General features: G+C 44.1%; 1 protein-coding gene and 1 long non-coding RNA gene across 2 annotated transcripts in view; one reads left to right on the forward strand and one right to left on the reverse strand.

Annotated features, from left to right (window-relative positions):
- On the reverse strand, positions 1 to 5,288 carry LOC118964459. The gene is made up of 3 exons (XR_005051510.1): positions 5,174 to 5,288; positions 696 to 3,282; positions 1 to 601 (listed from the first exon to the last, which is right to left on the reverse strand). It is a non-coding gene; the product is annotated as an uncharacterized LOC118964459 (long non-coding RNA).
- The window catches only part of si:ch211-233h19.2 (endosome/lysosome-associated apoptosis and autophagy regulator family member 2), a 23,380-nt gene continuing 11,553 nt past the window's right edge, over positions 4,737 to 16,563 (forward strand). The window contains exons 1-3 of the mRNA XM_021599112.2: positions 4,737 to 5,052; positions 5,203 to 5,304; positions 8,047 to 8,167. Of these exons, the coding sequence (XP_021454787.1) occupies positions 5,005 to 5,052; positions 5,203 to 5,304; positions 8,047 to 8,167 (271 nt within the window). The 5' untranslated portion in view covers positions 4,737 to 5,004. The remainder of the gene's footprint in view (positions 5,053 to 5,202; positions 5,305 to 8,046; positions 8,168 to 16,563) is intronic.

The raw sequence follows: 16,563 nt of genomic DNA on the forward strand, positions 1-16,563 counted from the left end.
CTATATTACTCGTTGGTTATTACTGCATTGTCGGAACTAGAAGCACAAGCATTTCGCATTAACATCTGCTAACCATGTGTATGTGACAAATAAATTTGATTTGATTTGATAACCAATATTGCCTGAAGATTGATGTTGGGGAGTGCTAAATAAAGGGGGAGTAATCAGGGTAGTGATGGAGTCCAGGTGAGCCTCATGATGGGGCGCAGGTGTGCGTAATGATAGGTTGCCAGGAACGGTGGTTAGTAGACCAACGACGTTGAGCGCTGGAGTAGACGTGACAGTACCCCCCCCAGAGAACGCAGCTCCAACTTGCAGGACAACGCCAGCCAGGAGGACGGCTCCCGAGGACAAGGAGCAGACCGATCGGCGAAGGTGGAACTCTCAGATAACGTCGGGATCTAAAACGTCGTCCACCGGAACCCAGCATCGCTCTTCTGGAATGTACCCCTTTCAGTCCGCTAGGTACTGGAGCAGACCCCCAAGACGTCGGGAGTCTAGGAGTAATCTCACAGCATAGGCGGGGCTCCCCTCAATGTCCAAGGGAGAGGGAGGGGTGTCGTGGGGGACGGCATCAGCCAGGGGACCAGGAACCACCGGCCTGAGGGGAGAAACATGAAAAGATCTGGTAGTTAGCTCGTTGACCCTCCGGAGGACCTTGAACACCCTACAAACCCGAGGATTCCACTTCTTACAGGGAAGTTGGAGTGGGAGGTTCCTGGTGGAGAGCGATGTGGTCACCAGGATGGAACACAGGAGCCCCACTTCGGTAACGATCCGTCTGCTCTTTCAGACGGTGCGCTGGAGTCTCAGGTGAGCATCATTCCATACCTCTGCGCACCTGAACCACTCATCCACTGCAGGAGCGTCGGTCTGGTGCGGATTCAGGGTCGGCTGATAACCCAGAACACACTGGAAGGGAGTCAGCCCGATGGAGGAGTGTCGGTCTGGTGAGGATTCAGGGCCGGCTGATAACCTAGAATACACTGGAAGGGAGTCAGCCCGGTGGAGGAGTGTCAGTCTGGTGAGGATACAGGGCCGGCTGATAACCTAGAATACACTGGAAGGGAGTCAGCCCGGTGGAGGAGTGTCAGTCTGGTGAGGATACAGGGCCGGCTGATAACCCAGAACACACTGGAAGGGAGTCAGCCCGGAGGAGGAGTGTCAGTCTGGTGAGGATCCAGGGCCGGCTGGTAACCCAGAACACACTGGAAGGGAGTCAGCCCGGTGGAGGAGTGTCGCAATGAATTCTGGACGTATTCAGCCCAAGGAAGGAATCGGCCCTGCCGGACCTGGCAGTGACTCCTCAGAAACCTCCCCAGCTCCTGGGTCATCCTCTCCACCTGCCAATTAGATTGAGGCCAGTACCCCGAAAGTGAGACTAACCTTGACCCTGACGTTATCCTCTGGAAGGCCGTATTGATGGAAGACCTGCTGGAACAGTGCCTCCGCAACTTGGAGTGGTAGGGAGACCAGAGAGGGGAATGAAACTGCATGATTTTGAGAATCTGTCCACAGCCACCAAATGGTGGTGAAACCATCCGAGGGGAGATCAGTGACGAAATCAATGGACAGATGAGACCAGGGATGCTGAGGCACAGGAAGGAGTTTACCTGCTGGAGCCTACCGGGAAAATGTTGATTCAGTATGTACTGAAAATTAGTTTACAGTGAGCAACGTTCTTTGCCAAAGTAGGCCCCTAGTATTTCTCAGAAAGGGATTGAGTGGTGCGGGTGTCCAGTGGCGAGGGATGTGTGCGCCCAGGTCAGCAACCGGTCTCTGACCCTATGTGTATGTAAATTCGCTCTAGAGGGCAGGAGCAGGTTCCCTCTCCAGAGCCTGGAAGATGTCCACAACCCAAAACACGGGGCCAACGATACAAGAGGACCGATTGATGGGCTGGCAGACACTCACTGGGCCCCTCCACCAACGTGGAGCAATAGGGTGTGGGAAAACAGGTCCTCCGACATCGTGATCTCCATGCTGTAATCTATCTCTGACCAGAAGATGGTGGGATTATGGAGTTGGAGCCACAGAAGGCCAAGGATGACTTTGTGCACCGGTGCAGAGGTGATGAGGAAGGGAAGGCTTTCTTGGTGCTTGGGTCCCATGGTGAGGGTGAGTGGAGCTGTGATGTGCGTCATGATGCCTGAGCCAAACGGTCGCAAATCCAACACTTGGACCGGAAACTGAGAGGAGAGCGGGAATAAGGTGATGTACAGGGAGGAGGCAAGGGCCTGGTCAATAAAATTCCCTGTGGCACCGGAGTCCGCTAGAGCTGTAGAAACAATAGATGAGGAACAGCCAGCTGGTGAAATCAATACTAAAAAAGGTTTAGGGAAAAGTGATGGATTACTCACGCCTAACACAGGAGATGCATGATCATGGGGCAAACCCTCTGCTCTCGTGGATCCTGGGTTGGGACGTACTGGACACCATTGAAGCTGGGGCCACTCCTGGCCACAATAGGGACAGAGCCCCTGTCCGGCGTAGCTCAGCTGCTTGGAGCACCTACCTCCATGGGTTCAGGCTCTCACTCAGAACAGACAATGAAGGAGGAGGAGAGGCGATGGGGGTGACGATGTTCCCGAAGAAGGTTATCCAGACAGATGGCCATCGCAACGAGTGTGTCCAAGGTTAGATTGTCATCTTCGCGCAATCCTCTTCTGAATATGGTGCAGAGTGCCCGCTCATTCCATCCGCTGTCACAAAGATGAGTGCATACTCCGTTGTGGTCTGGCCATCCTGCCATAGTTGGATTAAGCACTCACCTCCCTCTCTGCCCTCCGGTGGATGGTGGAAGACCCCCTTAACAGAACCATGAACCCCTTATAGGAACCCAGCTCCTCCTCTCCTCCAGACAGCTGTAGCCCCCACCAACGCCCGTCCTCTCAGCAGGGAAATAACCGTGGCAACCTTGGACCTCCCCATGGTGGGGGATCCCATCTGATGAGTGAAATAGAGGGAGCACTGGAGTAGGAAGCCACAGCATTTTGAGGGAGAGCTGTCGTATTTGTCCGGGAGGCATCGCTGACCTGGGTCGACTGTTGGATGGGCTGGTGTGCGGGCTCGCTGGGTCAAACTGTGGTAGAGAATCCTCCGCTTGTTGGAGGTGACACCCCTCTGGGACTGTCGAGCTGTTGAAGAACATGGAGGGCCTCATCCATAGCCTTCCCCAGTTGTGTCAGCTGGTTGTGGTGTTGGCGAAGTAGGTGTCCCTGTTCACTGACCATCTTGGAGATGTCCTTATTAACTGCTGCTTCCATTTGTTGAGGCAGTATTCTGTAACGGCAAAGCAGGGGATTCAGGAAACAGGTGAAATTAGTGAGTTTAATAATGACTGTAGACCCATACAAAACAACAGATCCGTCTGAAAAGACAACATAACCAATACTGCCTTAAGGGAGTGCTAGATAAAGGGGGAGTAATCTGGGTAGTTATGGAGTCCAGGTGTGCCTCATGATGGGGCGCATTTCATTCAAAAAAATCTTTGATGTCTTGAATCAATGTGGAAAACTGATTGGATTTGCAAAAAGTCAATTTAAGTGAATTTTTATTTTTTTTCAACCAACATTGAACTACAATCTGTGCCCACTGGGCCGTGTCATTATCCTCGCAAGGATAGGGTGCTAGAGTATAGAGTGAAATAGTAATGGTATCTTTTAGTAGGCACTAACTCCTCCGTGGTTCGTTGTAAAAGCATATGGGGAAATGAACGGCGTTTCTGTAGGGTTTTGGTATAAATGCTGAAAATAAGGCCTGTGGTAAACGTGGGAAAATTAATGGGGAAAGAACAGGGTTTTGGGATTAACGCCTAAAATAAGGCCTGTGGTAAACACAGGTTTTAGATCTTATAGGTTTTATTCTATGAGATAACCTTCATGAGCTACATCACTTTTTGTGAATTTTGAAGCATTTATGTACTATTTGATAAAAGCACATAAAGGCTTCATAATTCACAACGGTAATGCAAACTGACTGATATTATCTCAAAGAACAAAGCCTATAAGATCTCCTAAACCTGTGTTAACCTCAGACCTTATTTTAGGCGTTAATCCCCAAACCCTGTTCTTTCCCCATTAATTTTCCAATAGGGATGGCTGAACGAACCAGAGGTAAATCATTTCCGGGTGTAAGGACTACAAGCCGGCGAGCTCTAGCGAAAACAGGGGTGCCAATAATTCTGACCCCTATCCTTTTAAGATGTCTTTATTATTCTTTCTCTGGTCAATTTTATTAGTATAACATTATATAATTGATATAATTTAAAAAAAATTGCATACATTATAGCTCAGTATTTGTATTATTTATTTTATAGCCTACAGTCTTTTTTCGCTCATATTTTTAAAGGGTGCCAATAATTATAGAACTGACTATACATTTCCATATCAAGTAATTGGAAACTGTAAACCACTTAAAGTCTTTGTGCTCACTTGAGTGAAAAGGCCAATCGTTAAAATATACAGTTAACCACAATTCTGAACCCTGGCAGTGATTTTAGAAAGTGCAGCCTATGTGAAAGCTAGCTTTCATAGATTCTACAAAGACAGGTAGGCTAACTATGGTTGTATTTGAAATAATGAATTGTTAGGTAAATATTCTAATTAATCTCAATACAAATCTGCTGCACTGATTTTGCTCTGTATGTACAGTAGGAATCACTGAGGTATAAAGAATGGTATGACCACTGTAATGCTGCATTCATGACACATCGGAAACTCAGAGAAACGAATTGTGGGCATTCCTAGTGCCATGATCAAGCTGCGTCAACCATGAAAGAGAAAATCAGCATACAGTTAAACAAATGATAGTGTCGCAACACGAGGAAACCAGAGTTTCCTCATTTTTTTATTAGGAGTTGGAGGGCCATTGAAATATATATTTTTTATATTCGGAAGCTCGTATTTCCGACATATCATGAACGCTGTTTCATCGTAATAATGACTCTTCTACCGCTTGCATTTATCAGACCACCGACGTCACCGTCGCGTCAAACACCGGTAGATGCGAATTGCAAACGTACAACCAGAATCTCAAACCCATCGGTCGCAGGTAGAGAAAAAGGAAACCCACTTCAACCTAGACGTGATTCGGACAGCATTTTATACATTTGCGACATCAAACACCCGCAACGTTTAACAGGCCATTGCTTTATGACTGAAATTTAGCCTACTTAGCTTTTTGACATCGCTCTATTCCCAGGTTCCTATTATGCCTTCCCGGTCTTGGTTTATCGCTGGTAGCGCTCTCCTCCTCTCTTTTCGGCTGGCATTCGGGACGAAGGGACCACATCCATGCACAGAGGTGAGATCCACTGTCATGATGCCAATGTATGTGTTGTCTGAGTTATTTTTAGTGGCTGTGTTTTCCGTGGGCTAATAATGGTCCATGCATGTTAGTGGAAAACACAATAATGTGTTATTGACCAGCTTATCCATTAAACTAGAGAGTCAGAAGAGGAGTGTGAGTCAGGGGCACACAAGCTACTGTGTAGAACAACATGAGCGCTAAACAGTAATCATTCCACCGACCATTACTAATACGATTATGAATTGATGACGCTGCACTTCCGGTCAGATTCATATGTTTATATACATATAAATCACACACATACACTGCTTAGCGAGAGGGCGATGCCCTCCTTGACAACTAATTACTCATCCTGTTTCTCCAAACACCTGTCAGTCATGCAATCAGGTTGTCCTGCAGGATTTCTGGGGAATTGTTGCTTAGGACACTTGCATTGCTTAGGGCAGTGTGTTTGTGTGCGCACGCAGTGTTCTGGTTTGTGTTGTCTCAACACTCAGGGCAGACTTTGAGTCTTATCAGTTTCCTGCATGGAGCTGCCTTTCCTTCCCACCGTCTCTCTCGCTCTCTCCACTCATCACCTCTGAGCCATAGCACATGGCTGGCAACAACAGCCTGGCTTATTTTACATTCAGACGGACACAAACTCCAATCTACTGTCCAGTCACAGTGACTCACAAGGGCATTGTGGAATCTGCGCTCTGCACTTCCACAAGACTACTATTTCTACCACCAGAAAACAAGTATTTTGGACCTACATTTATCAAGGGACAACATTGTCTAAACATCAGGCTGTTGCCATGGTTACTCCATGGATTATCAGTCTGACCAAAATCTTCCTAAAAACCCCCACAATAGTCTCTACAAGCCAGAATGTTGAATAAAATGATATTTAAACGTACTTTACTGGTTGTACATGCTGTTTGTACTTTTGGTGGTAGGAGGTGGAGATATCCACAGGAAAGTGTTGTTTACCTGGCTTTTTTGCAGAGCTGGCAGGTTCTGTCACTTGTAGTTTCAGTCTCTTCACACATCACATGTGATGCACAATATGTCAACAATAGCCGAACGTAGTCAACTGAAGCATGTTTCCTCACAATCGGCTGTGGTTTAGGTTCGGCCATATTCCTCGGCCATAGTGTTGGTCACGTGCGTCAGTATTAAATTGCATCCGTATTGAAAATAAAAACAGACCAGCATACTCAAAGTAGGGCTAATAACACTTCCCTGTGGGTATTTTGTCTCCAATTACCTCCTACATAAGGACAAAATCGGCAGACAACAGGTAAAGTACATTCAAATGAAGTTTATTCAAGAGTCTTACTTGTGATGGGACTTTTTACAAAAAGTGAGCCTACATGTTAGAGACGAGAGAGCAGTCTTCCACTCTCAATAGAGTCTAGGAGCAACCATCCTCCTGGAGCCACTAAATATTCATGCATTTGCTCTCGCCTTGCCCTTTAGAACACATCTGATTCTGCTAATCAATGTCCTGATGAGCAAATGCTTAGATGTAAGGAGTGTTGGCGCAGGGCTGGAACAAAAGCCTACACACCCAGTAGCTCTGCAGAGGAAGGGTTGGCAGTCCCTGGTCTAGTGAAATGTCTTTAGATTGACACCATGTGACAGAACCTGATATATCAGTGCTTGAGGTATAGATCGATATCAGTTCAGATTTGTCCTGGAACAGACATCTCCTATCAGGTAACACATGACAGGCATGCAGAATATAGACTTCTGTTGGGGTCATGGTATAGAGGAATAGATAATTAAACTTTATGCCCTGATTATTGATTGGCATGAATCTCAGTGATACATAGCTATCAGTCATTTCTGAGAGAAGGGGAGAGTTTAAGACAGATGGTAGTAAATAAGGCAATACATTATTTGAAATAAATATAATGTGAAACCAGGTCTGCATGTGGCATTCATTAATTTTCATCAAAACAGTACTGCTGTTGGATACAAATAGCTTCAGTTTTGAGGACGAAACAATGGTGTTACTGTAAAGCCTAGGCGTGATTCTACAACTTCATATATCTGCCATGTATCATGTCCATGATGCCCACAACATGACCCCTTCAGCACAGTGTCCAGACGTGTGTGTGTGTGTTCTTCTAAAAGGTCAACATTCCTTAAACATGGCAAAAAGCATGTTGTATTTCACTCAATGGTTTGGCAATCATTGGTTTGGCAAATTCAAGCGACGTTATGGTCAGAATAGTGATTAAACGAGTCATGCTCACTCTACGATTTCCCAAACCATGATGGGGAACCACATACTCCACAGCATGTTTGTGTGTGTGATATAACACTTCAACAATGTTCTCACAGTGAAAATTGCAAATCTTGAACTCAACCTTAAATCTCAGAACCTTTAGCAAGACTGAACCATCAAATTCCTACGCCTGGACATACAGTTGTCAGTGGTTAGGGACAACTTCTACCTTCATTATACTGAGATAGGATCCGTTTTTATGGACAACTTCTATGTCATCCACTTACCCACTGTGTGCTGTGCCTTGGTTTCCTGTATCCATAGTGATGGAATGGGGGGGGGGGGTGAAGAGAGAACTCTGGGCCCTTGGTGGTCTTCGTGTTTACTGACCTCTCTGTCCCCATGTCTGTCTTTTATCTGTCTCTCACTGTTTCTCACATACTGTTCAAAGACACACAGACACACTCAACCCCTCTCTTTCTCTCCATCACTGTGTGTCCATGCTATCTCTTGTGTTGCAGACAGACTACTACTATGAATATACAGAGTGTGACAGTACAGGGTCGCGATGGCGAGTAGCAATCCCTCAGAGCCATGGATCCTGCATCGGACTGCCCGAGCCTGTACGAGGGACAGAGTGCAGTAAGTACTGTGTGTGTGTGTGTCAGAGATGTTTCTCACACCCTCTTATCAGCTGGTTGGAATTTCTTCCAGTATTCCACAATGACCTGATTGGCTCTTTGTCTCTGCTCCAGTCATAGCACAGGGCAGAGCTAGCTTCATGCTGGAACAATAGGCCAATAACCTCAGAGGTTTACATATACACACACAGGTCTCAATATGTTTACTTCTTGCGCCTGACTTTGCTTCCCTAAATATCTCTAACTGATGCATGTCTGTGGAAAAGGCTTTTATTGACAGACACTCCCCTACATATTTATATGGAGGGTGAAGCTAAAACTTTTAATTTGGCTCTATACTCCAGCATTTTGGATTTGAGATCAAATGTTTTACGAGGCGACAGTACAAAATGTCACCTTTTTTTATTTGTTCATACATGTGTTTTCACATTTAGAAATGTAAGCACTTTATGCATCTAGTCCCCCCATTCGAAGGTGTCGTAAGTATTTGGACAAATTCACTTATGGTGTGTTATATTTAGTCAAAAGTTCAGTATCCCTAGCACGCAATGACTACATCTAGCTTGTGACTCTACAAACTTGTTGGATGCATTTTCAGTTTGTTTTGGTTATGTTTCCGATTATGTTGTACCCAATAGAAAATCTTGTTAAATATTGTATTGTGTTATTTTTGGAGTCACTTTTATTGTAAATAAGAATAGAATATTTTATGTTTCTGAACACTTTTTTTTATATTTTTTTTATGAGGATTCTACCATGATTACAGATAATCATGATTAAATCGTGAATAATGATGAGTGCGAAAGTTACAGATTCATAAATATCATACCCCCAAGAGAATCCTCCCCCTGTTAATGGTAAGTAATGGTGTGAGTTTAGCATGTGAGGGCATGGTCTTTGTGCATCTTTGTTTTGTTCTCTGGAAAAAGCTCACCTCTGTCTGCTTTTCTCTTTTTCTATTTAATTCCTGATTGGCCATTTTTCTACCCAGTCCGTCTGGTTGAGCCAGTGAGACAGACACCTGGGGAAAAGCTTCCAGACAATTCTAGAGTAGAGCATTGTTTCATTGTTGGATGTGACAGAAGTCACCTTACTAAAATCACAATTCAGACCTGGTTCTGCGCATGACTGCTAAGGGACAATGCAGTTCAATTTGCCGCAGTCCTCGCTACCTAACAAACAGTCACTAATCATTAATTACCACAGCCACACAGTCATAAAATCTGCCTATTTCTACAATTTATCTTCTTAAAATGTGATTTTAAACCCCACTGCTAACATTATGACTAACCTTAAGTTAAGACAAAAAGCTAGTTTTTCTTTTCATTAATATAGCCAATTTTGACTGTGGCTGTGCTATCTAGTGGTAACCCTACCAGACCTTACTTCTGCCCCCAACCCACTCAGAAAGATTCTCTGCTCTCCTCCTCCATGTTCTCACTTCTCCTCAATGTGATGGCTCATTGCAGTGATGTATGACGGCGTGTTCATAGATGTCAAACAATGTGTTTTATTTTTATTTAACCTTCTATTTAACTAGGCAAGTCAATTAAGAACACATTCTTATTTACAATGGTGGCCTACCCCGGCCAAACCCTAACCCGATGCTGGGCCAATTGTACAATGCTGGGCCAATTGTGCGCCGCCCTATGGGACTCCCAATCACGGCCGGTTATGATACAGTCTGGAATCGGACCATGGTCTGTAGTGACGCCTCTAGCACTGTGATGCAGTGCCTTAGACTGCTGCGCCACTCGGGAGCCAAGTATTGTTTTTGAGAGCTCGTGCTTTGTACTTTCAGAACAATCATTTCTCCATCCAGGCCGTCACGCTTTTTCGACATGGCATCTTGTAGTCTGTTTCTAGACAAGCCATTAGGGCAGCATTGAAGCCGGCATCCTCTACAATTGACAGTGGCTGCACAGCAACCTCAATCATTTCTGTAATCAGCGCTGTGATTTTCTCAGTCCGTCCCTTATTGCACTGCTGCCAGCAAGGGGTTGGGTCTCATGGTGCTCCCCTTTTCCGCATTGCATCTGTACTGCCACTGTAGCTCAATTCCACCTTTGCATTTCGTCTTCTCCTACTTCTCCTCCTAGGTATTTTTTTGTCTTTATGATAATGATCCTTGATCCTGTCTGTGGTAGTTTTGTTGAAATTTTGTTTAAAAAATTATGTTTTTAGGTTAGGGATTTTTCTTTTTAACATAACCAATCCCAATTTCATTTAAATGTCACACCCCTACTTTGTACAACCTCGCCCACGCACGCACCCCCACCCACACAGCCCTTTTCACCAGGATGTGGGGATTAGTATGTTTGTTCCCGTGGTTACGGGGAAGCCATCCGAGGGCTGTTGTACATCTCTGAGCTGTATCCAGCCCAATTATGGACCCAGTTACTTCCCCTCTCCTTGGTGTAAAAAGAAGGTCTACCATTTTTCTTTTACCAATATAATGTTATCTCCTGTTTTGCACCATCCCTGACCTCTAACAAGCTCTGATACATCCCCTCTCTCATTCTCTGAAACGCTTCCAAATAGTGGTATACAGTGATGATTTTAGCATGTACATTTTGGTGGGGCAAACTTAATTATTTTAGATGCATGCCAGCAAAGCCACTACACAACACAAGACTAAACAATACATGAATTAGACTATAACTTTGACAAACGGTGCCCACAAACTGTTAGGGCCTACATAAAGCTGTCCCAACAGCAGAGCTTTCTTTTCAGCACCATGGAGTGATTCCTTACCACTGCTACACCTGGCTATCAGCGGAGCCATGTCTGGCAGCGAAACAGTTCATTCAGACTCATTTACTGCTTTAAAAAAAACAGCTGATATGGTTGACTTGCTTAAACAAATGTGGTTTCTACTGACAATTGAGATGTAAAAACTATTGCATAAGGGAATGAAGAGTGGATAAGGGGCCATCCATAAGACATTAATGAGCGAGCTAAGACCGACGTAGTCAATAGCTATTTGTTAAGCAGTTTGGAAATGTATAGCGACAGGATTCAGAACATGGGCCGTTCTTACAGTTATCTCTCCTGTACAGTCTTGGCCAAAGGTTTTGAGAATGACACATATTAATTTCCGCAAAGTTTGATGCTTCAATGTCTTTAGATTTTTGTCAGATGTTACTATGGAATACTGAAGTATAATTACAAGCATTTCATAAATGTCAATGGCATGCTGTCAATTAACTTCTGGGTCACATCCTGACTGATGGCAGCCCATTCTTGCATAATCAATAATTGGAGTTTGTCAGAATTTGTGGGTTTTTGTTTGTCCACCCGCCTCTTTATGATTGACCACAAGTTCTCAATGGGGTTAAGGCCTGGGGAGTTTCCTGGCCATGGACCCAAATTATTGATGTTTTGTTCGCCTTAAGACAAGGTGCTCCATCATGCTGGAAAAGGCATTGTTCGTCACCAAACTGTTCCTGGATGGTTGGGAGAAGTTGCTCACGGAGGATGGGTTGGTACCATTCTTTATTCATGGCTGTGTTCTTAGGAAAAATTGTGAGTGAGCCCACTCCCTTGGCTGAGAAGCAACCCCACACATGAATGGTCTCATGATGCTTTATTGTTGTCATGACACAGGACTGAGGAAAGCGCTCACCTTGTCTTCTCCGGACACGCTTTTTTCCGGATGCCCCAAACATTCGGAAATGGGATTCATCAGAGAAAATGACTTTACCCCAGTCCTCAGCAGTCCAATCCCTGTACCTTTTGTAGAATATCAGTATGTCCCTGATGTTTTTCCTGGAGAGAAGTGGCTTCTTTGCTGCCGTTCTTGACACCAGGCCATCCTCCAAAGGTCTTCTCTTCACAGTGCGTGCAGATGCACTCACACCTGCCTGCTGCCATTCCTGAGCAAGCTCTGTACTGGTGGTGCCCCGATCCCGCAGCTGAATAAACATTAGGAGACGGTCCTGGCGCTTGCTGGACTTTTTTGGGCACCCTGAAGCTTTCTTCACAACAATTGAACCGCTCTCCTTGAAGTTCTTGATGATCCGATAAATGGTTGATTGCCTGTGAAGCCATGTTTTGTGCAAAGCAATGATGACGGCACATGTTTCCTTGCAGGTAACCATGATTGACAGAGGAAGAACAATGATTCCAAGCACCACCCTCCTTTTGAAGCTTCCAGTCTGTTATTCGAACTCAGTCAGCATGACAGAGTGATCTCCAGCCTTGTCCTCGTCAACACTCATACCTCTGTTAACGAGAGAATCACTGACATGATGTCAGCTGGTCGTTTTGTGGCAGGGCTGAAATGCAGTGGAAATGTTTTTTGGGGATTCAGTTAATTTGCATGGCAAAGAGGGACTTTGCAATTAATCACATTTCATCTGATCACTTTTCATAACATTATACAAATTGCTATCATACAAACTGAGGCAGCACGCTTTGTGAAAATTTATATTTGTGTCATTCTCAAAACTTTTGACTGTACGCCACGACTGTACACCAAGTCAGAACCATAGGATAGATAAAGGTGGCATATAAGCAGACATTGAAAGGTCTCTAAAACAGGCTATAGGCTACATGTGTACCACCAAGCCAGAACAGTAGGCTAGGTTATGAGGGGGAAAGGGACCAAATTATTAGGGTGAGACACATGGGCCAGCTTACTACACAACATACACTTAGTATTACTTTCGTAGCCACAGTATACATACAGTGCCTTGCAAAAGTATTCATCCCCTTTGCGATTTATCTATGTTGTTGCATTACAACCTGTCATTTAAATTGATTTTTATTTGGATTTCATGTAATGGACATACACAAAATAGTCCAAATTGGCGAAGTGAAATGAAAAAAAAAAACGTGTTTAAAAGAAAAAAATAAAAGTGGTGCGTGCATATTTATTCACTCCCTTTGCTATGAAGCCCATAAATAAGATCTGGTGCAAACAATTACCTTCAGAAGTCACATAATTCAATTGCACACAAGTGAACTTTATTTAACTAAGTGTCACTTGATCTGTCATATGATCTCGGTATATATACACCTGTTCTGAAAGGCCCCAGAGTCTGCAACACAACTAAGCAAGGGGCACCATGAAGACCAAGAAGGGGCTCTACAAACAGGTCAGGGACAACGTTGTGGAGAAGTACAGATCAGGGTTGGGTTATAAAAAAAGATCAGAAACTTTGAACATCCCACGGAGCACCATTAAATCCATTATTAAAAAATGGAAAGGATATGGCACCACAACAAACCTGCCAAGAGAGGGCCGCCCACCAAAGCTCATGGACCAGGCAAGGAGAGCATTAATCAGAGAGGCAACAATGAGACCAAAGATATCGTTGAAGGAGCTGCAAAGGACGACTTTAAGCTGTGCATTCCACAGAGATGGGCTTTATGGAAGTGGCCAGAAAAATAGCCATTGCTTAACCTTTCTGATCTCCCCATCCCGGATCCGGGATCGTGAATACAGACTCAAGCTCATTACCATAACGCAACGTTAACTATTCATGAAAATCGCAAATGAAATGAAATAAATATGCTAGCTCTCAAGCTTAGCCTTTTGTTAACAACACTGTCATCTCAGATTTTCAAAATATGCTTCTCAACCATTGCAAAACAAGCATTTGTGTAACAGTATTGATGGCTAACGTAGCATTTAGCATTAGCATTCAGCTGGCAACATTTACACAAAAAAACAGAAAAGCATTCAAATAAAATCATTTACCTTTGAAGAACTTCAGATGTTTTCAATGAGGAGACTCTCAGATAGCAAATGTTCAGTTTTTCCTGAAAGATTATTTGTTTAGGACAAATCGCTCCGTTTTCTGCGTCACGTTTAGCTATGAAAAAACCCCTGTATCCAGGATTGTGTAAATCTATCAGCAAGCTCATTAGCATAACACAACGTTAACTATTCATGAAAATCGCAAATGAAATGAAATAAATATGCCATCTCTCAAGCTTAGCCTTTTGTAAACAACACTGTCATCTCAGATTTTCAAAATATGCTTCTCAACCATAGGAAAACAATCATTTGTGTAAAAGTAGCTAGCTAGCGTTAGCATTTAGCGTTAGCATTTAGCGTTAGCATTAGCGTTAGCATTAGCGTTAGCATCCAGCACGCAACATTTCAACAAAAACATAAAAGCCTTTAAATAAAATAATTTACCTTTGAAGAACTTCTGATGTTTTCAATGAGGATACTCTCAGTTAGATAGCAGATGCTCAGTTTTTCCAAAAAGATTCTTTGTGTATTAGAAATAGCTCCGTTTTATACATCACATTTGGCTACCAAAAAAAATCCGAAAATTCAGTCCTCAAAACGCGAACTTTTTTCCAAATTAACTCCATAATATCGACTGAAAACATGGCAAACGTTGTTTAGAATCAATCATCAAGGTGTTTTTCACATATCTCTTCATTGATACATCGTTCTTGGACACATGGTTTCTCCCCTATATCAAATGGAAAAGTACGAGCAGCTGGCAATTGCGCACCGAATTCCACGCAGGACACCAGGCGGACACTTGGAAAATGTAGTCTCTTATGGTCAATCTTCCAATGATATGCCTACAAATACGTCACAATGCTGCTAAGACCTTGGGCGAACGACAGAAAGTGTAGGCTCATTCCTTGCGCAATCACAGCCATATAAGGAGACAATGGAAAACAGAGCTTCAGAAATTCTGCTAATTCCTGGTTGATGCATCATCTTGGTTTCGCCTGTAGAATGAGTTCTGGGGCACTTACAGACAAAATCTTTGCAGATTCTGAAACTTCAGAGTGTTTTCTTTCCAAAACTGAATATGAATATGCATAGTCGAGCATCTTTTCGTGACAAAATATCGCGCTTAAAACGGGAACGTTTTTTATCCAAAAATGAAATAGCGCCCCTAGAGATCTAACAGGTTAAAAAATAAGGAAACATGTTTGGTGTTCGCCAAAAGGCATGTGGGAGACTCCCCCAAAATAGTGAAGAAGGTACTCGGGTCAGATAAGATTAAAATTTAGCTTTTTGGACATCAAGGAAATCGCTATGTCTGGCGCAAACCCAGCACCTCTCATCACACGAGCATCATCCTCACAGTTAAGCATGGTGGTGGCAGCATCATGCTGTGGGGATGTTTTGGGAAACTGGTCAGAATTGAAGGAATGATGGATGGTGCTAAATACAGGGACATTCTTGAGGGAATCCTGTTTGCCTTCCAGAGATTTGAGACTGGGACGGAGGTTCACCTTCCAGCAGGACAATGACTCTAAGCATACTGCTAAAGCACCACTCGAGTGGTTAAAGGGGAAACATTTAAATGTCTTTGAATGGCCTAGTCAAAACCCAGACCTCAATCCAATTGAGAATCTGTGGTATGACTTAAAGATGGCTCTACACCAACCGAACCCATCCAACTTGAAGGAGCTGGGGAAATTTTGCCTTAAAGAATGGCTAGATGTGCCAATCCAATAGAGACATACCCCAAGAGACTTTCAGCTGTAATTGCTGCAAAAGGAGGCTCTACAAAGTATTGATTTTGGGGGGTAAATGGTTATGCAGTGACTGTGCGTACATACCCCAGCCAGAAGCCATGGATTACAGGCAACATTCACACTGAGCTATAAGTTAGAGCTGCCGCTTTCAAGGTGCGGGACTCTAACCCTGAAGCTTACAAGAAATCCTGCTATGCCCTGCGACGAACCATCAAACAGGCAAAGCGTCAATACAGAGCTAAGATTGAATCATACTACACTGGCTCCGACGCTCGTGTTATGTTGCAGGGCTTGCAAACTATTACAGAAAACAAAGGGAAGCCACGAGCTGCCCAGTGACACGAGCCTACCAGACGAGCTAAATCACTTCTATGCTCGCTTCGAGGCAAGCAACACTGAGGCATGCATGAGAGCATTAGCTATTCTGGACGACTGTGTGATCACGCTCTCCGTAGCCGACGTAAGACCTTTTAAACAGGTCAACATACACAAGGCTGTGGGGCCAGACGGATTACCAGGACGTGTGCTCCGGGCATGTGCTGACCAACTGGCAGGTGTCTTCACTGACATTTTCAACATGTCACTGATTGAGTCTGTAATACCAACAGGTTTCAAGCAGACCACCATAGTCCCAGTGCCCAAGAAAAAAAAAGGCAACCTGTCTAAATGACTACAGACCCGTAGCACTCACGTCCGTAGCCATGAAATGCTTTGAATGGTCGGTAATGGCTCACATCAACACCATTATCTCAGAAACCCTAGACCCACTCCAATTTGCATACCGCCCAAACAGATCCACAGATGATGCAATCTCTATTTCACTTCACACTGCCCTTTCCCATCTGGACAAAAGGAACACTTATGTGCGAATGCTATTTATTGACTACAGCTTAGCGTTCAACACCATTTTACCCTCAAAGCTCATCACTAAGCTAA

Source organism: Oncorhynchus mykiss, chromosome 1 (genome assembly GCF_013265735.2).
Source record: "Oncorhynchus mykiss isolate Arlee chromosome 1, USDA_OmykA_1.1, whole genome shotgun sequence".
Classification (NCBI taxonomy): Eukaryota; Metazoa; Chordata; class Actinopteri; order Salmoniformes; family Salmonidae; genus Oncorhynchus; species Oncorhynchus mykiss.